The sequence below is a fragment of the Megalobrama amblycephala genome, linkage group LG2 (assembly GCF_018812025.1).
Source record: "Megalobrama amblycephala isolate DHTTF-2021 linkage group LG2, ASM1881202v1, whole genome shotgun sequence".
Lineage (NCBI taxonomy): Eukaryota > Metazoa > Chordata > Actinopteri > Cypriniformes > Xenocyprididae > Megalobrama > Megalobrama amblycephala.
In genome coordinates this window covers 51,214,678-51,234,337 of record NC_063045.1, presented here as the reverse complement: position 1 = coordinate 51,234,337, position 19,660 = coordinate 51,214,678, and the positions used below count along the sequence as shown (strand labels likewise).

Sequence of the window (19,660 nt, the reverse complement as noted above, 5' to 3'; positions counted from 1 at the left end):
AATTTCAAGCAGCACTATGATTTGTTACATAATAAAAATATTATTTTTCTTCTCAGGTGCATTTTAGCCTCTTGCCTCTCAAATCTATTATTGCATCAGTTAAATGAGACAAGAAACCATTCAAAAAATACCCAGTTATTTCCCATCATCTTCTCAGACAGCCATGCTGTGAGTTTCGTGCTCAAGTTTCATGCTGTGAGTTTCGTGCTTACAAATTGATCAGCTTGCATCACGGCAACCTAGCATTGCATTTGTGTATATTTGTGTGCATGTGACTATGTGTGTACATGGGAATGTGTGCAAGCTCTTCAGGACTTCAGCGATGTATGTTTTATCTACTGCAGAGCTATTAACTCGGCACTCCAGCAGTAACACAGATGGCACTAGCCTCTCTAACCAGATTTCACCCCTGAAGGAGAGAGAAGAATGTATACAGATAAAAAGAAAGTGACAGAATGACCACCATGGACTGTTGTTTGATCAAAAGTTAAAGGAACATATGTCGCATATGCTACAAAAATATGTGTACGATTCAGTTTTGCATGTGTGTGTGATATAGAGATGCTTGTTTGTGTGAAGTGAGCATTTGTTGTGTGCTTATTTGTGTGTGAGGTTAATCTAGGGCAGTATGATTAACCGAAATTAAACCAAAACTGCGATTTGGCTTAGTGCAATTATAAAATAGCAAAGCAAAAGACTACAACATCCCCTAATGATTGAAAATGTTCTTATTATTTGTTATTGTTCAGTAACACTTAGTGACATAAGGCTTCATTAGTTAACATGTTAATTCATTATTACCAAACTGACAATGAAAAGTAGGCTGTTATAGTATAACAGGTTTAAGAACTATTTTTCTTATAACAAAAATAATCTGAATGTTTAAATACACAACGCAACAGGTAACACTTTACAATAAGGTCTCATTATTTAACATTAGTTAAAGGTGCCCTAGAACGTTCTTTCACAAGATGTAATATAAATCTAATGTGTCCCCTAAATGTGTCTGTGAAGTTTCAGCTCAAAATACCCCATAGATTTTTTTAAATGAATTTTTTTAACTGCCTATTTTGGGGCATCATTAAATATGCACCGATTCAGGCTGCAGCCCCTTTAAATCCTCGCGCTCCCCACCCCCGAGCTTGCGACTATAAAACAGAGCATAAACAAAGTTCACACAGCTAATATAACCCTCAAATGGATCTTTACAAAATGTCCATCATGCATGCTGCATGCATGCACCGGATCATGTGAGTATAGTATTTATTTGGATGTTTACATTTGATTCTGAATGAGTTTGAGGCTGTGCTCCTTGGCTAAACTATAACATTACACACTGTTGGAGAGATTTATAAAGAATGAAGATGTGTTTGTGCATTATACAGACTGCAAGTGTTTAAAAATGAAAATAGCGACAGCTCCGTGAATATAGTAATAAACAATAGTAACTTTAACCACATTTAACAGTACATTAGCAACATGCTAACGAAACATTTAGAAAGACAATTTACAAATATCACTAAAAATATCATGATATCAGGGCTCATGTCAGTTATTATTGCTCCATCTGCCATTTTTCGCTATTGTCCTTGCTTGCTTACCTAGTCTGATGATTCAGCTGTGCACAGAACCAGACGTTAATACTGCCTGCCCTTGTCTAATGCCTTGAACATGGGCTGGCATATGCAAATATTGGGGGCGTACATATTAATGATCCTGACTGTTATGTAACAGTTATGTTGAGATTTGCCTGTTCTTCGAAACAAATGAGATTTACATAAGAAGGAGGAAACAATGGTGTTTGAGACTCACTGTATGTCATTTCCATGTACTGAACTGTTGTTATTCAACTATGCCAAGGTAAATTCAATTTTCAATTCTAGGGCACCTTTAACTAACGTTAACAAATGGAACCTTATTGTAAAGTGGTTTTTTTTTATATATATATATCTCACAAACTTTTATATCTCACAAAATTATATCTCACAAACCCCCTGTAATCCCCTAAGTATTTTTATTAATTATTTACAAAAACGTTCTCCAGTTTAACACTTTTTAAAAATCTATTTATCTATTTGTCATGTACCTTAAAAACAAATGCATTTTGTGTTAATGCTCTGGCATACTTTTTCAATTGTTTTAAATATTGAATAAAATTGAATTAAAAATTAAATTTTAAATTTTAATTCCCTATGAGGAGTATATCAAATTCAGAGCATGCGTTTTTTCAAACAACCCTAAATAGCCGACTTCATGTTGGGCTGGCATATGACTTAGAGTGCAAAAGTTGTTTGGCCCGATGGTTATTTGGTTATTTGGTTATTTGATGGTAATTTACTTGTCTGGAGAAAAAAAAAAGGATTTGTGTGTGTGTGTGTGTGTGTGTGTGAATGTGTGGGTGTGTGTGTGTTGTAAATATAATTTCTGAAACAAGCAACATCAGTGTTTTATCAGCAGTGACATATTTAAATCTGCATATTTTTGTTATTTGGGGCATTTTATTAACCTTTATAAGGTTAATAAAATATGTTTGCATCTAATTACATTTATGTTTCATCTTTTATTTCAAATTCTTACATTTGATAAATTAAAATAGTAAGATATTATAGGGCTGTTACCAAATTAAATAATTTACACTGAAAAAAAAATGCATTCAATAATGTTATGAGATTCTTTAAATATTTTTGAATAAACAATTAAGAAATGTTGGTGGGAAATTTATACTTACATGAAATTAAACCACCAGTAGATGGCGGCAAGTGACCGTCTTAATGAGTGAGTCACTGAGTCATTTATTCAAACGATTCATTCAAAAGGATGAATCAAGAATGAAGCAGTTGTTTATGATTGGACCATTGAATCTTCACTCAACCGAATCGTTCAGAATGCTGAATCATTCAAAACGGCTGAGCGTAGCTGCGAGATGCGCTGGTTCTGCCTTGTTTGGTACTATTTTCGCTGCTACAATAGAACAAAAAACAGGCAATACTGCTCCCAAAACGTAAGTAATTAATATTACCTACTTGTTTATTGAATTGTTGTATGAAATTAGTAGCAATTTCAACCGAGGTGATATTCAGGAATTCAGCACTTTCGGTCGTGTGATGCTTAACTTTATCATATGTCGTAAATAGCAAGCTATAAAAACCCCACATATTGAATTTTTATTGCAAAATGATAACTGAGTTTATTTGTGTGAGCAGAGCTCATTTGTTTTGAATTCTCCTCAAGAGGTTACGTACGCCTCAACAGCGCAATTTCACCGCCAATACATTAGGCAACTAGTATCCACTATCAATCGCCACTTAAGCTAGATTAATCATTCTCGCGTTTTGGTTGTTATTGACATTTTAATCAAGCTACTTATCTGGTCAGGCAATTAAAATTCTCTTTCACTTTAAAAAATCCACTTCCACAAAAATCCACAGTCCTGGGTAAGCGTATGTCGAGCCCTCGTAAAGCCTATGTGCCGGGGCTCAGCCCCGGATGGCCCCGGCCCAATTTAATCCCTGTCTATAACTGTATGAAGTTTGGATACTGTAGGTGAAAAGGGGTGTGCTACAGAGCCCCTCAAATACAACCATTTAAAAGGGTGTGCCACAGAGCCCCCCCCATGACAACTTGTGCCCGGCCCTGATGGCCCACGATTCCTACGTGTGTGCAAAATTTCAACAGTTTTTGAGCATGTTAAATATAAAATACTAGTGTAATAAGACAAAAAACAGTTATATTCAGGATACAATATATCAAAACATGTCCTAATAGCTTATTCAGTCTCAAGATAATTTATCTTGATTTTTTTAGGTATGTTTACTGTTAAAACACAAATACTAATTAAAAACTCATTTTGAAGTAATTTTTAGTAGACTGCATGTCATTGGTTTTTCATTGTGCTTGACTCTGATCTTGTTTTGGTGGTCTAGGGAGTTAGTGTATTCATACAGATACTGTATAGTGATTGATGTAATTTGAATTTATTTTAAATGGTTCTGGGAGGAATTTTTACATCACAACATATGAACAGATCTAATATTTGTTTAATTGTTTATTCAGATGCATTTAGGATGGATAAGACGCACATTGTTAATCTTTGCCGCTAGAGATTTACAGAAGCTGCCCAAGGTCACCTTGGGAGTTTTGTCAGAGTAGTGATGACTATCACATCGAAGGGACTTCAGCGTCTTGGCATGGACCCAATACTCAGTGTTGACAGCAGGCAATTACACAAATAAGAAAGGCATGGTCTTTAAATAGAAGCCACGTAATATAAGGGAACAGAGCAATTCCAGACGTGTCTGTCAGTTTGTGGTGACAGACCAAATATTAGGAGGCTGGCCGCCAGTTTTATTGAAGATGCTGCTCGTCTCGTTCTCTCATCTTGCAGAGCTTTGCATTAGTGGTCCAGTCGAAGCATGAAAAAGAGAGACACCCCTTGCTGACAGACAGCCAAGAGTCTAAAGCCAATCAGAGCTCAGAGGGGGCGGGGTTTTCCCTTCTGCCAGCCTGCTGAGCGCGCTGCGCTTATGAAAATAATCAATGGGAGCTCAGTCTCTCTGCCGCTTTAACTTGTGCTGGATTTAAATTGCCTCCACTCCACTCCATGCCTATCCAAGGGTGAAAATAAGTCGTTTTCTGCTGTAATTACCCAGTGATCAAAGAAACAGCAAACAGAACACAGGTGGTTGTGTTTCTGTGCAGAAAAGCAAAAGGAAAGGAAGAAACACCAGCTGCTGCATCCAGAGAACAGTTTGAAGAATGTGCAATCCTGCCTGCTTCATCTTCATGGTGTGGCTGATTGCTTTGCTTGTGTATCCAGGTACTGTTATCATCCGTTTTATGCATGCTGAAGCTGGGAGATGATATTTGATAATATACCTAAACTGGGATATGGGGGAGGGTTGTTGTGTTTCAGTAAGTAAGCAAGTCTCCTTTAAGCATGGTGCATTTCAAATGTGATCAAAGTTGCAAGAAGTGTGCCGTGCAGAATTCCTTTGAGGTGGGATGCTTCAGAGATTGCATGCAGTGTAAGGGTGTTTTTCACCCGAGGGACATCCCAGAGGAATGTCGAAACTCACTTCAGGTAGACTAATCGAGAATGACAGTGGAGACAAACTGAACGGAGTAAGCACAAGACATCACGCAGACACCGTTTACTCGCTTCCATGAGTCATATCAGAGGACGAGGACTGCACTTTTGGCATTCTGATAAGCTTATATTGCAGATTTTGCCTTATAAGGTAGATATTGAAATGTCCTTTTTGTTTAGTATCTGTACTTTTGTTGTAGAGGAAAGTACTTTTTATACAGAGGATTTATTTGTGAACAATGTGAGGGCATATTGCATGCTTTATATTTCAAAGTCATTGTAATGGTAGTCTGATTTCATGCGTTATTGAAGATAATGCAAAAGCTAGGTTTTTTACAGGTTACCTGAGGGAAAATTTGGGGCTTTCGAGCTACAGGGACATTTCAAGCATACAACTGCAACAAAAGACTCAGAAATGAATAAAAAAAAAGGCATATAATTGAAATTTGAACCTGGAATTCTCTGACACTGCATTCACATAGAAACACATACACAGATCAATATTCAATTTTGAAAGAAGTAAGGTTTCTATCATTGCAGTAAACTCTTTTAGAATTGCAGTAGTGATTGCAACATTTAAAAACTAACAAATAAAGAAAGTCCTCCTGTCAGGGTCGTTATACTCCATTCACAAAGGTCACTCTGTATGTGCTGTGTCACATGATTTAATAAATTACCTTTTCCTTCCAGGTTGCCTAATTGATAGACTCAGCTAGTGGTTTAGAGAGGTAAATACCTCAGGACTGGAACCACCGGTTTGATACTTTTAATCACAGGTGGTTGTTTGCTTTGACTTAATTAGCAAACTGCCAAAACGTGTTGGCCAACCATCAAAGGGCGGCCCCTGTTTGATCACAGTTAGGCCTTGAGCTGTGATTTAATTTCATAATCAACGTGAGCCAAAGAAAATATATAAATAAATCTAATCAAAAATTTACACTTGGAGCATTATAAGTCACAGTCAAGTCTTAAGTCTTAAAGTGCCCCTATTATGCTTTTTTGAAAATTATCATTCATGCAGTGTGTAATGTAGCTGTCTGCGAATGTAACATATCTGCAAAGTTGTGAAGCTGAAAGTGCACAATAAATAAACTTGTTGTCTCTCAAATGAAAGAATCGACTCTGAACAGCCAAAACGAGCCTTCAGTAATTCGAATCCAACTTCTGTGACGGCCACACGTCACTGGGCAACACATTTGCCTAATGCCCGCCTATGTTCTATGTTGTCCGTCTGCGAACAACTTGACTCACACTCAAACACTGTAGCTTTTTTGTGGGGTTAAACATCATGTTGAGAACATGCTGTGTCCTATGCTGTGAAAGTAAATTTGTTTTATTTTCACTTCCGAATGAGGCTGAGAAGAATCTGTGGTTAAAATTCTTTTTTTTTCAATGATACAACAGCAGTGCAATCCCAATCTTTTGTTGTGTTCCTGTCGTTTTATTGATGATTGCTTCTCAAATCTTGGGGAGTTCAATGCAGGATTCACAAAATGCTGGAAAGATGGACCCAGTTGATTTGGACCAGCTTGCTCTGAATCACAACCTATAAATATGATTAAATTGATGTTTATACTTTCTATCGATTGTTCAATATACGTTGTTTTGTATATGTTATGTTGTGTACACCCAGTGCAGTTGTAGGGCTAACAGCTAGAAGTTGAATTAGACAGAAGTTGTATTTACTGGTAACAACACTACAGACATGCTTTTAAGAGAACACAAATTTCTACCAGAAAGACTCAGGAGCAAAATAACTTATGATTTAAACACAATTTATTAACAACCAGAAAGTTATACAACGAGATAAAGTTCTTTGGCGTAGGCCCCGTCCGTAGCACGCATCCAAATGGTTGTAGGCTCGGCGTATCCTGCCCGGAATGAAGGCAGGGGCGAAGTCGACCCCCCACATGGATATGGACAGGGACCATCCTGGTGGTGGTGGGGAGGATGGAGGTGGAGATTGGCGTCAGCATCTGCGAACTCAGATAAGTGTAAGTGCCGATGCTTTATACCAAGGTGTTCCATAATGATTGGTTAGATCTGATCTAATGAATGACGTAACATTAGAGTCTTCCCGGCAGAACTTACGCTAGAGCTTACATTTATTGGAAAAATTGTTCTATGCAATTTTTACAAATAATGTTAGGTGTGTGCTAGCATTTCATTACATTCCACTTAATTCTCTATAAAATAGGGACCCAACTAATGCACAAACATATTATACTACCTGTTGTAGTTTGTTGTAGCTGAGGTTTTCAGCTTCGCTTTGCATTCTGATACAGTTCCCACACCTGCACCTAAATAAATTAGAAGAACAATGATGCTGCTATCACGTCTTATAACATACCACAAACTAAGTGGACACTTACCACTGAGAAATGTCCTGCTCCAGTCATGCTTGCGATTGAGTTTCTGGTTGATCGACTACTTCAGACATTTCATCGTTGGACTCGAATTGATATGGTAAAATTGATGCATTCTTTTCTATCCATACATTGTATACAATCTCTTGAGAATTCATAAGCCTCCAGAGTTGTAAATTCATTGGCGTTTTCGTTTCCAACATGAGCTGTACGTGGTAGACCAATCACAACAGACTAGGCCATCTGACCAATCAGAGCAGAGTAGGCTCACGGAAAGGAGGGGTTTAGAGAGACTGAATCTTCGAACTGCTTTGAAAGAATCATTTAAGAATCTTTGAGAAATGAGGTTATATTAAATGTATATTATGAGAAAACAAAAGTGTTTTTGACCTCACATGCATGTTAACCTAGGAGATTCCCAAAACAATATTAGGAACCTTAAAAATGGCATAATAGGGGCACTTTCATTTTTAATTCTGTAGCTGGTTGCATAAACTGCTAAGACTAGTCTTATAAGTCATCATCAAATATATTGGTCTAATTTGATACCGAAAAGTGCGACTGATTATCCCTAATTAACCGCTAGTTGGTCAGACTAGTCTTAACGTAATGGCTATGTGTATGCAATTGGACTTGTTACAACAGTAACTTTATTTATTTATTTATGAGGGCTCTTAAAAGGATGGACTTATTTTCTCTCTCTGCTGCCCTTGATGTCACATCTCAGGATAGTCACTAGTGAAGTGAAGAAGTTTTTGCTGTGTTCTTGTGGTGTCATCAGCCAGTCAGCACTGTCATGATGTTATTTGGTGTTCAGCTTCAGCTGTGACTGGCTTTAACCGATCGGTGAGAATATTTGTCAAATACACAGGCCAGATGTTTTCATGTTGCAACACTTTTCATTTAATTCTTTATGTACTGCTTAATACAACATCTGTATGTACAAGAATAAAGTTACAAAAGTCTATACTGTGGGGTCTTTATTTTTTTTAGCAGTTTTATTTTAATGAACGTGACACAATATAACATTAATATTACATGAAAAGACGTTTTACTGTTATAAAAACATGGATTTGTGAGCATTAGCTGAACTGAAGCTGTCAAAATAAACACGTAACAGACATCATCGTTGTCACTGGTGAAGCCGGTCAGTCGTGAAATAGCTGTGTTGCCATACTGTTCTCGAATCGCTTTTGTTGTACTTTGATGGCATACGCATAACCTGATATTGCTGAGTTCAACATGTTCCTGGGTCAACATTTTTGTTGACCCCAGAACATTCAGATCAACCAGATCAATCAGATTTGAGGGACAAGTTTACAGATTATGTTAAGTTTAGGCTTAAAATTATGAATTGGTGGTTCTACATCAGTGTTATTCATCTATCATTTCCCTCTGATTTTTGGGATAACTTATGGGTAGGGTTAGGTTTAGGGGTAGGAATAGGTTTAAGACTAATTTTTCAGACTAGAATGTTGTTCCAGGACCAACAAAATATGTTGACCCAGGAACGCATCTAACTCAGCAATATCAGGACGTGCCATACGTAGAGGCGCTAAAACCAGGGGGCAGACATTTTTAGTGACATTATAAGAATATTTTATTTTTTTCACCCAAATCCATACTTTCAGATCACTTTGCATCTGAAAGATTAGATTTGTCTGCTAAGTCTGCCTCTTTCAGCCATCAGTTCAAGTCACTCCACCATGATTTGTCAGATCTGTGGTATTCTACAACTTTGACTGAAGTTATATTTATATACCAGTGTACATCCCTCAATGATTTAGCCAGAATTAGACAATCTGAAAAACAGTATCTGCCTACAAATGTTGGCACTTGAAGCATGACATTTTTAAAGTCTCAATATAAAACTTTGATGGCCCCCATTAAAGTGTCATTTTTGAGAGTGGTACATCATCCATGTTGTAACTTTCAGACCAGTGAGATTGTTCCACCCACAGAAACAATAGATTTATTGTCAGCTGTAAACAATATAAGTAATTCATAATGATTGACAGCTCAGTGCTTCTGGAAACTTGTGTTTGCTCCCTCAGCCTTTGGAGGCATAATGAGCCTTGAAATAACATCTTTCAGGCACTCAGAAACATCTTGCAGAATCATTCTGATAGAGGCTGATGGTAATGTATTTATGGAGTAAACAAAATGCAGATTACTGCTTCTCAACAATATCAAAGTCTGTGATAGTGCAGATGACAAGACCTCGATCAGAACTTCAAATAAAATGTGATGCAACTGGCATGCTAGTTTTCACACTTGGTTTGTTTGCTTGCCTGCCCACACTCAATTCAGAGTCATCTGCGTGGTCAAAACTTTGTCGAAAGTCTGTGGCACTGATTGATCAAATGACTTTTCAATGACACTGTACACTATGCTAAATATTTTGCAGCTGCTGCAGGGCTTCTCTTTGCAATTTTTGATTCTGTATTAATGGATCTATTAATCAAACTGGCAGCTAAAGGACACGTGCAATCTTACTGTTCCAGTTTCCACTTGGTTTCACGAAAGGGATTTTTTGTTGTTGTTGTTGTTAATCAGTGACAGCGAAGTGAATAAGTGTAAGAAAGTGTGTGAAAGATCATGGATGCACTGTAAAATAAAAGCTGTGATCACTTGAAATAAAAGACTTGGAATGAGCTTTGCACTATGTTCACACCTTAGACTGTAAAAAAAAAAAAAAAGATAGATGATGTGTCTCCACTTCTTTACACCGTACAAAAATGAAGCCAGAAACGGTCATTGCCGATTACATAATTCGGAGCCTGAGTCTGCGCAGTAGTGATCCTGAGGTGAAGGCGCAGTATCAAGGTCCCGCCCTTCTCCCTAGCTAACTAAAACCAAACTTGTTGAAAAAACCAACACTTGAACATAGGGCAGCGTGATAAGAACTACCAAAAATGACAGAAGCCATCTTCGGAAAAAAAATATTTGAAGTGTAATTAGATTTTTTAATTTGGCTTGTGTCCCATTCAATTACATGGAGAGGGCGGGGTTTATGACCTATACTGCAGCCAGCCACCAGGGGGCAAACAAAACTTTTTGCCTTCACTTTTCGGGACATGTGTGGAACACTTGGTTCACACTTACAGAACCAGGGGGCTATAGGGGATAGAGATCCCCTAGTTATTTATCTCTAAAATCATATATTTAAATATATTTGTTTAAAGTTGCCAATTGACACCCTCATGAACACAGTCTTGAACTGAGATTAAAGGTGGGGTAAAGCCATTTTTCAAAAACGCTGTTGGACATTGTTGATATTTGAAATTAACCCAAACAAGCCCACCTCTCTCTTTACTGCTCCGCCTCCAAAACTCACACTCCAATCCTAACCAGTCTCGAAACCCCGGCCCGATCGTTTCTTGTAGGCGTCAATGCGCAGTGGTTTACCTGCACAACTCTCACTAGCTTGCCACTGTTACACACGCAATGCAAGAGTGGATGTCTGTTTATCACAACAAAAAAATGCTTCATGAAAAATAAAGCGCAGATGATGAAAGAACAACAAGGAAGCACAAAAAAATGAATGTACAGTACACAAGAGTAAATACAAACAAGAGTTTGTTGTTAGTCGCTAACAGCACAGCAGCTCCAGACAATCAATGACACTCTGTGTCTGTTTTCAGGCCTTCCAGCTTGACTCCCTCCAGTGCTGGAAAGCTTTTCCAATATTAACGCGGGTCCTAAAGCACTTGCCCAGTCATAAACCTTCATTCGAGTGAAATTGTTTTGAGCTCTTTTGTATTGTGTCTCATCTTTCTTTCTGCATCTCTCTTTCTGTTTTTATTCAAATCTCCCTCTTGCTCGTTCTGTCTCCTCGACAGTCATAAGCCCCCTAATGCTGATTGGTTACACGTTTGTAGTTTGTGTCGGCCGACTAACTTCCAAACAGTGTTTTTGAAAAATGACTTACCCCACCTTTAATGGTTTTGGGGGAAAAAAGCAGATGCGACATAGATATTGTTAGTAACATCATATATTTGAGCATTCAGTTTAGCATGGTGAAAGCAGATCCTGGTTACAGATGATAGAATAGTAAATGCTACAAATATAGTAAACATCACAATTGATTAATAGAATTTTGACTGCAGCAATTCAGTGACAAAATAATAAGAGACGCCTATGAAATCACATGTTTGCAGCAGACTATATTTTGCAGATTTCATTACATGTAAAATATGTAAATTCAGTCTAGGATTGTTTTTCCACTGCAGTAAATAGCTCCAGTACATGAAGTACTGCTAACTGTAACTACGAACTTGATTTAAAGGCTATATCAATATATATTGATCATCATCAGTGAACTGTTGCCACAGCTGAAATATGATGAATTATTTTAATAATAAAACACTAGAGGACAAGTTTGTAGTTTAGGACTGGTTTAGAATTCAAAGCTGTGTAAGGAACAGAATAAGGTTTCAAATATGGCCTTGCTATAAATAAGCTATATATTATATTATATTATTTCTGTGAAAAATTTAACGCAGCCTATTTTTCCAAATTATTTGTTTATTTATTTTTTTTTTAATGTATTTTGTATTGCATGTGCTCCAAACACATGCTGGGTCTGTCATGCGAGGACATCCTCTGGGGTAGTTGGTATGCTCTGAGAGTGTTGTCTAATGCCCCTGTTCTACTGGGCTGTCATTTAAAATAATGTTTGTGTGACCTTGCCAGAGGTGGTGAGTGCCTCATGACAGATTCATTCCTTCCTTTTCTCTGACTCAACTCAGCATGTGCATGTATGTTTTATGTGCACATAAGTGGCAATTCGAAAAGCTCAGCAAAAAAAATAAATAAAAAAATATAACAGCCTCGTACCTACTATAGACAGATAAACATTTGTTCACTCATCCTTGCACAGTCCAGGCCTGGAGGGGAGGGGGATGCAGGCGAGGCAGGCGAGGCAGGCTGGCTTGCCGCAGAGCCTGGTGTCCATATGCCATCACGAGAGCCCTGTGCCCTTCAAGAGTGGCATGGTTTGTTGAGCTCTGGTCATTTGGTGCCCAATCTACTCAGTAGGCCACAGCTTGGGTTGGACAGTTTCTGCTCTTGTGGAGGTTAAAGCAATTTTGAAGAATTGTTTGCAGATAGTGCACCCAGTGTGTGAATTCCTGTTGTCTACTGTCTGCCTCTCCAGATTTTCACAAGTTTAGCTCTATGCAGATAAGCCAATTCAACAGAAGGAAGCATATGGTAGACACTTTACCACTGTATGGTCTTTAAGGAATTATTATTGCAAATTATTTTTCATGTTTTGTCATATTTTATTGATACTTCAGAATTATGGCTAATTATTGATAAGAATATTTGTGTTATATTTTATTTATACTCCTGAATCATAGACAAATTAGATTAATACAGAGAAATGCATATAGAACAAAAACAGTTCTACACTGCAAAAAAAAAAAAAAAAAAAATGTTTTACATTCAGTATTTTTCAATATATTTGTCTTATTTTCTAATAAAAAATGTTAATTTTAAAAACAAGGTCATTTTAAAAAGCATAATTGACCCTTCGCAGGGAGTTTGATTGACAGGCGATGTAAACAATCATAACACACAATCCGCCATTTTGTCCGACAAAGCAGTCAGGGGAGTTAGTAGATTAATGTCGGTGGACTTGAAATTGAAAAATTGTGTGCATTGACGTCTTTCCACGGTTGAAACAACATTCCTTCAGATGTTCATTCATATTTGATGCTATAAATTAACTAGTAGGAAGAGATGATCGGTTCTGTCAGGACACATTAAAGAGCCACACAATGGTATTTATTGTTTAAATTTCCTTTAAAATTGCAAAATTTGAAATTTTAAACTTTGTTTCATATCAAAAGTAACCTGCTCTGTCTTGTCTGTCGACACATTGTCAGTGTCCTCTTTGCTCCGCAATGTATTTTTCACTCTGTGAGAACATGATGTGTGGCGTGAGAGTGGCATGGCTTGTTGGACGTAGCAACAGTAACTATAGGTGGCGGGTCTATGCAAACGGTCAATTGCAGTTTATTTTTTATGTTTTTTTTTTTTTCATATAATGTCTGCATGTTGAATTATATTTGTCTGTCTTACAGATTTCTTAATTAATCATAAATCTAACAAAACAAGAAAAAGAAAGTGATTTTTGCAGCGGAAGTTCATATTTTAAAACATCTGCTACATAGGTCAGAATTCAAGGACGGCAAGAGATATTTGGTCATTGGCACTGGAATGAAGAAACCAGCAGTTGCCAGATTAAATGCTTGCATGTGGCCTTCAAATACTTTGCCATTTCTGTCAACTGATATTTCAGCCACAAAGACCGGGCAAACGTCTCTCTGTAAGTTCTATTAAAAATCGTATTAAACCACAACGATACAGGAATGCTGATTAAAATCGTTGCAAGGACATGAACACCATGAAAGTCACCTTGTTGTTGCTGATGTGTTTATTTCTCCTGGCATATTTCAATAAAATTCATTATGTTTTGCCACCATCAATTTATTCTCATATTGAGGGTTGTTAAATTTGATGTTGAATTAATGTGTAGGTCTGGTTAATGCTTACAAGCTGTCCACACATGTAGCCCTCAGGCATTATCAGTTGCAGCTTTTCCATATGTTAACAAAAAGCTACAGCTGGTCGTTCAGTGACATCTGAGATCTGAGACATTTCTTCCACTGTGTCCAAATATGTCTGATTCCATACTGTATAGTAGGCAAAAAACAGTATGTGAGCAAAGTATTATGTCCAAATTCATAGTATTCATAAAACATAAAACCCAGATGACCTACTGTACTACTTCCGAAGTATGTACTAATTCTGAAGTATGCACTAATTCTGAAGTATGCACTAATTCTGAAATATGCATTCGATGGACTCTTTACTATCCCATGACACCATGGGTGAGGATTTGTAGGGACGCATACACATGTATACTATAAAATATACCTTTTTACCGTTGCAAAGTAAGTTTCAAACCAAAAGTAGTACCAAAGTCCCTTTAAGGCAAGTCATTTCACTTGGCGACCATCTCTGAAACGCCTCTCGGGCATCCAAGTGCAGCTCCTATCTTTTTGTAAGGGGAAACATCAAATTCTCCAAAGCTTTTGATTAAATTTCATATTTGAAATCACCAATGAAATCTAACAACAACTCTCTCATAAATTGTGTTTCTAAACGCTCGAATCATGACAAAAAAATGCGCATGCACAATCCTAAATGCACGTCTCTTGTGTCTCATTTCGGAGGCGCGCGTCTGACTGTTTCTATAGGAACCGGAGCTTTTAATGGCCGCTGCAGTGACGCAATGACTTTACCAATTGCCAACTGGCTCTTATTTAGAAGGCGGGACTTATTCCGCCATATTGCACGTTGCACTTTCTCCCATTCAAAATAATACGAGTGACGCGTCTTGTGTTATTCTATATTCATGTGTCATTTACCTGGGTCACGTGATGCTCATTTTCTTTGCTTGGATATACTATGTTATTCAAATCTAAATTAAAAATGCAATTCATACAGACTTAAATACTAATTTATGATTAACATGGTTTCACTTTGAAATGAGTCATTTTGATATTTGATCAGTTTGGCATAATTAGTTTGGTATAATCTTTTATTGTTATGTCTTAAGAATATATAGCTTTGTTCAAAAAACCTTTTGCTCATCAGAACAAAGTCAGTTTAAAATTGTAATTAATAATTAAAAAATAAATGAGAGAAAATATTAAAATAATTATATTAGCATATTATTAAATGTTAACTAAAATATGCTTTAAAATAATGTTTAAGTTGTGCATTCTCAAGTGTGTTCAGTCTCAAGCTGTTTGGAAAATATTTTATTTTTTACTTTTTAAATCAAATTTTTAATAAAAAAAATGGTACAAACAATAGGTAACAATTAAAAAACATTCTGCTTATATTCTCCTTATTTCTGTCATGACAACTCTTAGAATGTTTGGCATGGTAATATGACAATGTTGATACGTTTGGTCTTGGTGGAACAGATCTTAAATGCTGCTGCTGTAGAGCAAGTGTGGGACTTGCTACTGCCAATACATACACGACACACTGCTGTGAGCAAGTAAGACATGCTGCTGCTGTACAATATAGCGTACATGAATTAGCTGTATAGATCTATACAGGTGGAGCTGGGGAAGGTGGAGGGTTTCTGAAGTGCTCCTCACTGATAAGGCAAATGCTACCAAAGTATTTTGAAGTTTGAGCACCTAAGATCGTTGGTTCCTGTTGTATCAGTAGCCAATCAGCTGTGCCCTACAGACTAGTTAAAGGACCTATTAGCCTGCACCATCTAGAGTTTCATGACAGAACTTTGTATTTATCTTTTACTTATTATATGTTAGTAATTTTCTTTCTTTTTTGAGCAACACAGCAACTGGGTGCTCAGACTATTTGTTTAGTCTATTTAAAATCTGTAAGTGCACCACTTGAACAACGTACATGGCCTCTCTCTGCCTCTTTCAACCAAAACTTTTGTTTCTTTTACTGTCATTAATTGCATGGAAGCATGTTTTCTAGTCTTGCTATTACATGCACAGTTAAATGAATATACGAAAAAGAGAGGTCAGTTTTAGTCCAATCAGTGGGTGCAGCTGATCCTTTATTCCTTCAGCTGTCAGTTTGCATTTAGTGTTTCATGGCTCTTGGGTATTCTGTCAGAGAGACTACACAAAAGGCTGTTGTGATTGGAGGAAAGCTATTTTTCCAGGGCAATCTGCACAACATTTGATGTCATCGTTCTAAAAAGGAACATCTTCCAGCGGGCAATGTCATTGGCTCCTTTTTGTTTGGGTTTGTTTTAGCCCTAAACAATCACTATATAATGAGGCACAAATGGAGCCATGTCATCTGTTGCATTGTCAGGGGATTGTTATAATGCTGCTTTCCTTTGTCTTGTTTATATGAAATACAGCATGTAAAATAAAACTCTTAATGTCCTCCACTTAATTAAGATTCAACTCGTTCATTGCTTGATTTCACAGTCTAATCACAAGGGATGTAGGTCATATTGTTGCCCTCAAATTTCACACATTTTTCTTTTAAAACACAGTAATGTATTAGCAATTATGAACAGTTATCTTCCCATTTCAAAGCACTGTTCAACGATTCTTTCCTTTTTTTTAATTTTGTTTCTTTTTATTTTCTTTCATTTCCTTTTCCTATTTTGCTTTTCTTTTCCTATTTTCTTTTTTTTTTTTTTTTATTTCCCTACTTTTGTTTGCCTTTTGGATTATTTTCACTTTCCTTTTGTTTGGAAGCTTGTTTCTGCCATGGAATAAAAAAGAAGACAATTGCAGCTTTTTATCTCACAATTCTGACTTTTTTCCTCACAATTGCAATCTTACATCTCGCAATTGCGTGATATAAAGTCACATAAATTGTGAGTTATAAAGTCAGAATTGCAAGATATAAACTTGCAATTCTTAAAAAAATATATTTTTTCCCTCAGAATTGGACTATATAACTCACAATTGCGAGTTTATGTCTCACAATTCTGAGAAAAGTCAGAATTGCAAGATATAAACAATTGTGAGAAAAAAAGTCAGAATTGTGAGCAATTCTGACATAACTCGCAATTGCTACTTTATATCATGTGATTCTGAGGAAAAAAAGTCACAATTATCTTTTAATTTTCTTTATTCCATGGAAACAAGCTTCCGTAGGTTTAATTTTCCTATTCTCTATATTTTACTCTCTATACTGATTATTTTTCTTTTCTCTTTCTTGTTTACCTTTCTTTTTTCCTTTTCCTTATCTTTTTGTTTTTTTCCCCTATTTAGATTTTCTTTCTTTTTCTTTTTCCTTTCCCTTTCCATTCTTTTCTATTTCATTTTCTATTTCCTGTTTTTTTGTTTTTCCTTTTTTCTAGTATTCCACTCTCTTTTATCCTTTTCATGTATTTTTCTCCCTTTTCCATTTCCTTTCCTCTCTCCTATCTTATATCAAGAGCATATGTGGATTCATTTTGCATAGAATGAAACATTTTCCAAACTCCCAAATTCACCATATGATAATCAGACTAAGATCTTGTTAGCACCATCTGTATGCAGTGATGGAACTGTACGAATCCCTAAGTCACAAGCGGATGCTGTTCAATTCCAAATTGAAGTGTAATTTTCCCACCAACCTCTCAATCTGCAAACGAGTCTCATTTGGTAACTGCCTTCTAAGGGAATGATTTTTGTCCCAGATTCAGAGAATCCAGATGTTCACCTAACTCTCAAACTGATCGTACTTTCGTAAATAATGGTAAGTCAATCATTGACTGAGGTTGTTTTCATGTTTTTTTCATGAAAAATGCTGCCGCTGTAGAGAACAACATAAATACACATAGAAACACATTTATATTGATCGACATACTGTGTTATGTCTGCTGGGAGGGTTGAAGAGGGGAATGAGCTATTAGGGTCACATGATCACCATCTACTGAAGATGGAGCCCAGTGCTCGGAAGGTCATTGATTTGATCTTCAGCACTGGAGTGCTGACAGTGTTTAAATCAGCTGGTAAAAAAAAAAAATATATCCTCCTACTAGTCTTCAACAAAGTGCTTGCCCTATGGCTGTTAGAGAATAGCCCATTCACATTAAAAAAATGCATCCATGCAAACTAATGCAAACATAAATATCAGTGTCATTCACCTTTAACAAACCTTGAAAATATTTACTCTTTTATATGGCTGGAATAAAGCATGCGGAAAAGAAATGTTCAAATAATCTGTATTCGAATTAGAATTTTAGACACACAAAGTGTTCAACTAAAGGTCTTCAGATCTCCTTTATTATTTCCATAGCTCAATATGCCTCATGAATGCATAACGAGGCAGAGGTGCTCAAGCAAAGGGAATTGCATTTTGCCTTTCTCTCGAATGCTCATTGAGGTAAAAACGTATTTTAATATGCAATATTTGAATAAGTGCAAAGTGATCTGTACTTTTCGAATTTAAAGCTGTGGGCTTGTTCATCATTTCAAGCAGCAGGGAAACACATGCACCATATCAGTCAGTTCTCTTTACGCTGCGTCGCCTCAGGGAAGGAACAGGCGCTGTAGCTGGGGCACACTACTTGCTCTGTATCCGAATTTTCCTTTTAATTAATGTGAATTGGAAAAGTGAGTTTCTGTGACATAATGAGGCCATACATGTTCGATTTCAACACCTCAACTGCATTGCATCTGCAATCCTCCAAAATGGTTTCGATGCAGGCTGGGTTGTTTAAACTAAATAGTTAATCTTTAGAATTACATAGCTATTATGTTGTTTCCCTAGTTGTATAGGTGTTGTTGGGAATGGTTGATTAATTATGCTGGACAGATGCCTGCAAAGACCTCTTGACTTAAGACCTTGCCCGACTCAGATCAGGGTCACTGGTATTGCACTGCCAGGTCTAGCGTTCTGCCAATGCTTTGGAAAAGCATTGATTCATTAGGCAGGACAAATAAAAAGAGACCTACTACTGAACTAAAATTGCCTTAAAACAGTAACTCAGTTGGAACAAGCAAAATGGCTATGAGGAAGGTCTGCCCGACCTCTGCCTTCATGTTCGCAGCTGTTTCTTTCTCTGAGCTATAGTGAGATGTAACAGAAAAAGAATATGACTCAAAAAGAATGTACTATGAGTGCATGGGAAGCACAGAGCATTCAGAATAGGATTCAAGTGGAATTTTAAATGTGCGCCACTCTTGGGTGTTATTGGAACTTTCGTAATGTTAGTCAAATAGACTCTGTTTGGTATACCATATACTGGGAATTCATGTTACGGTCTCATCCACCTACGTGTCCACTTTAGTTAACCTCTATTTCTGTAGCTAATAAAGAATGCATGGTTTATAGCTTTATATAGCAACTGTTGACCATACAGCAGAGTGTTATGTGATGGTAAAACTTTTTACCTGTGGTGTAATATATAGATTTTGCCATATTTTACTTTGGACATCAAAAGGTGACACAAAATGGTGCCACAATTGTACAAAAGTAACAAAAATGTACTTCAAATGTTTTCAAGAACAATGAAATATAGGACTGGACGATCATGACCTAAAATCAAAACCTCAATTAATTGAACATTTGACCTCGATTACGATTAATGAACGACAGTGTTGGGTAAGTTACTTCAAAACAGTAATTAAATACTAATTACTTCATCAATGGTGTATTTAATATACTTTTCTAATTATTCTGTCTGAAAAGTAAT

The 19,660-nt window shown here is 36.7% G+C and overlaps 1 protein-coding gene across 1 annotated transcript in view; it reads left to right on the top strand.

Moving 5' to 3' along the window:
• Positions 1-4,535: 4,535 nt before the first annotated feature.
• Positions 4,536-19,660, top strand: part of opcml (opioid binding protein/cell adhesion molecule-like) — a 184,562-nt gene continuing 169,437 nt past the window's right edge. Inside the window, exon 1 of the mRNA XM_048180742.1 lies at positions 4,536-4,816. Coding sequence (XP_048036699.1) covers positions 4,756-4,816 — 61 coding nt within the window. The 5' untranslated portion in view covers positions 4,536-4,755. The remainder of the gene's footprint in view (positions 4,817-19,660) is intronic.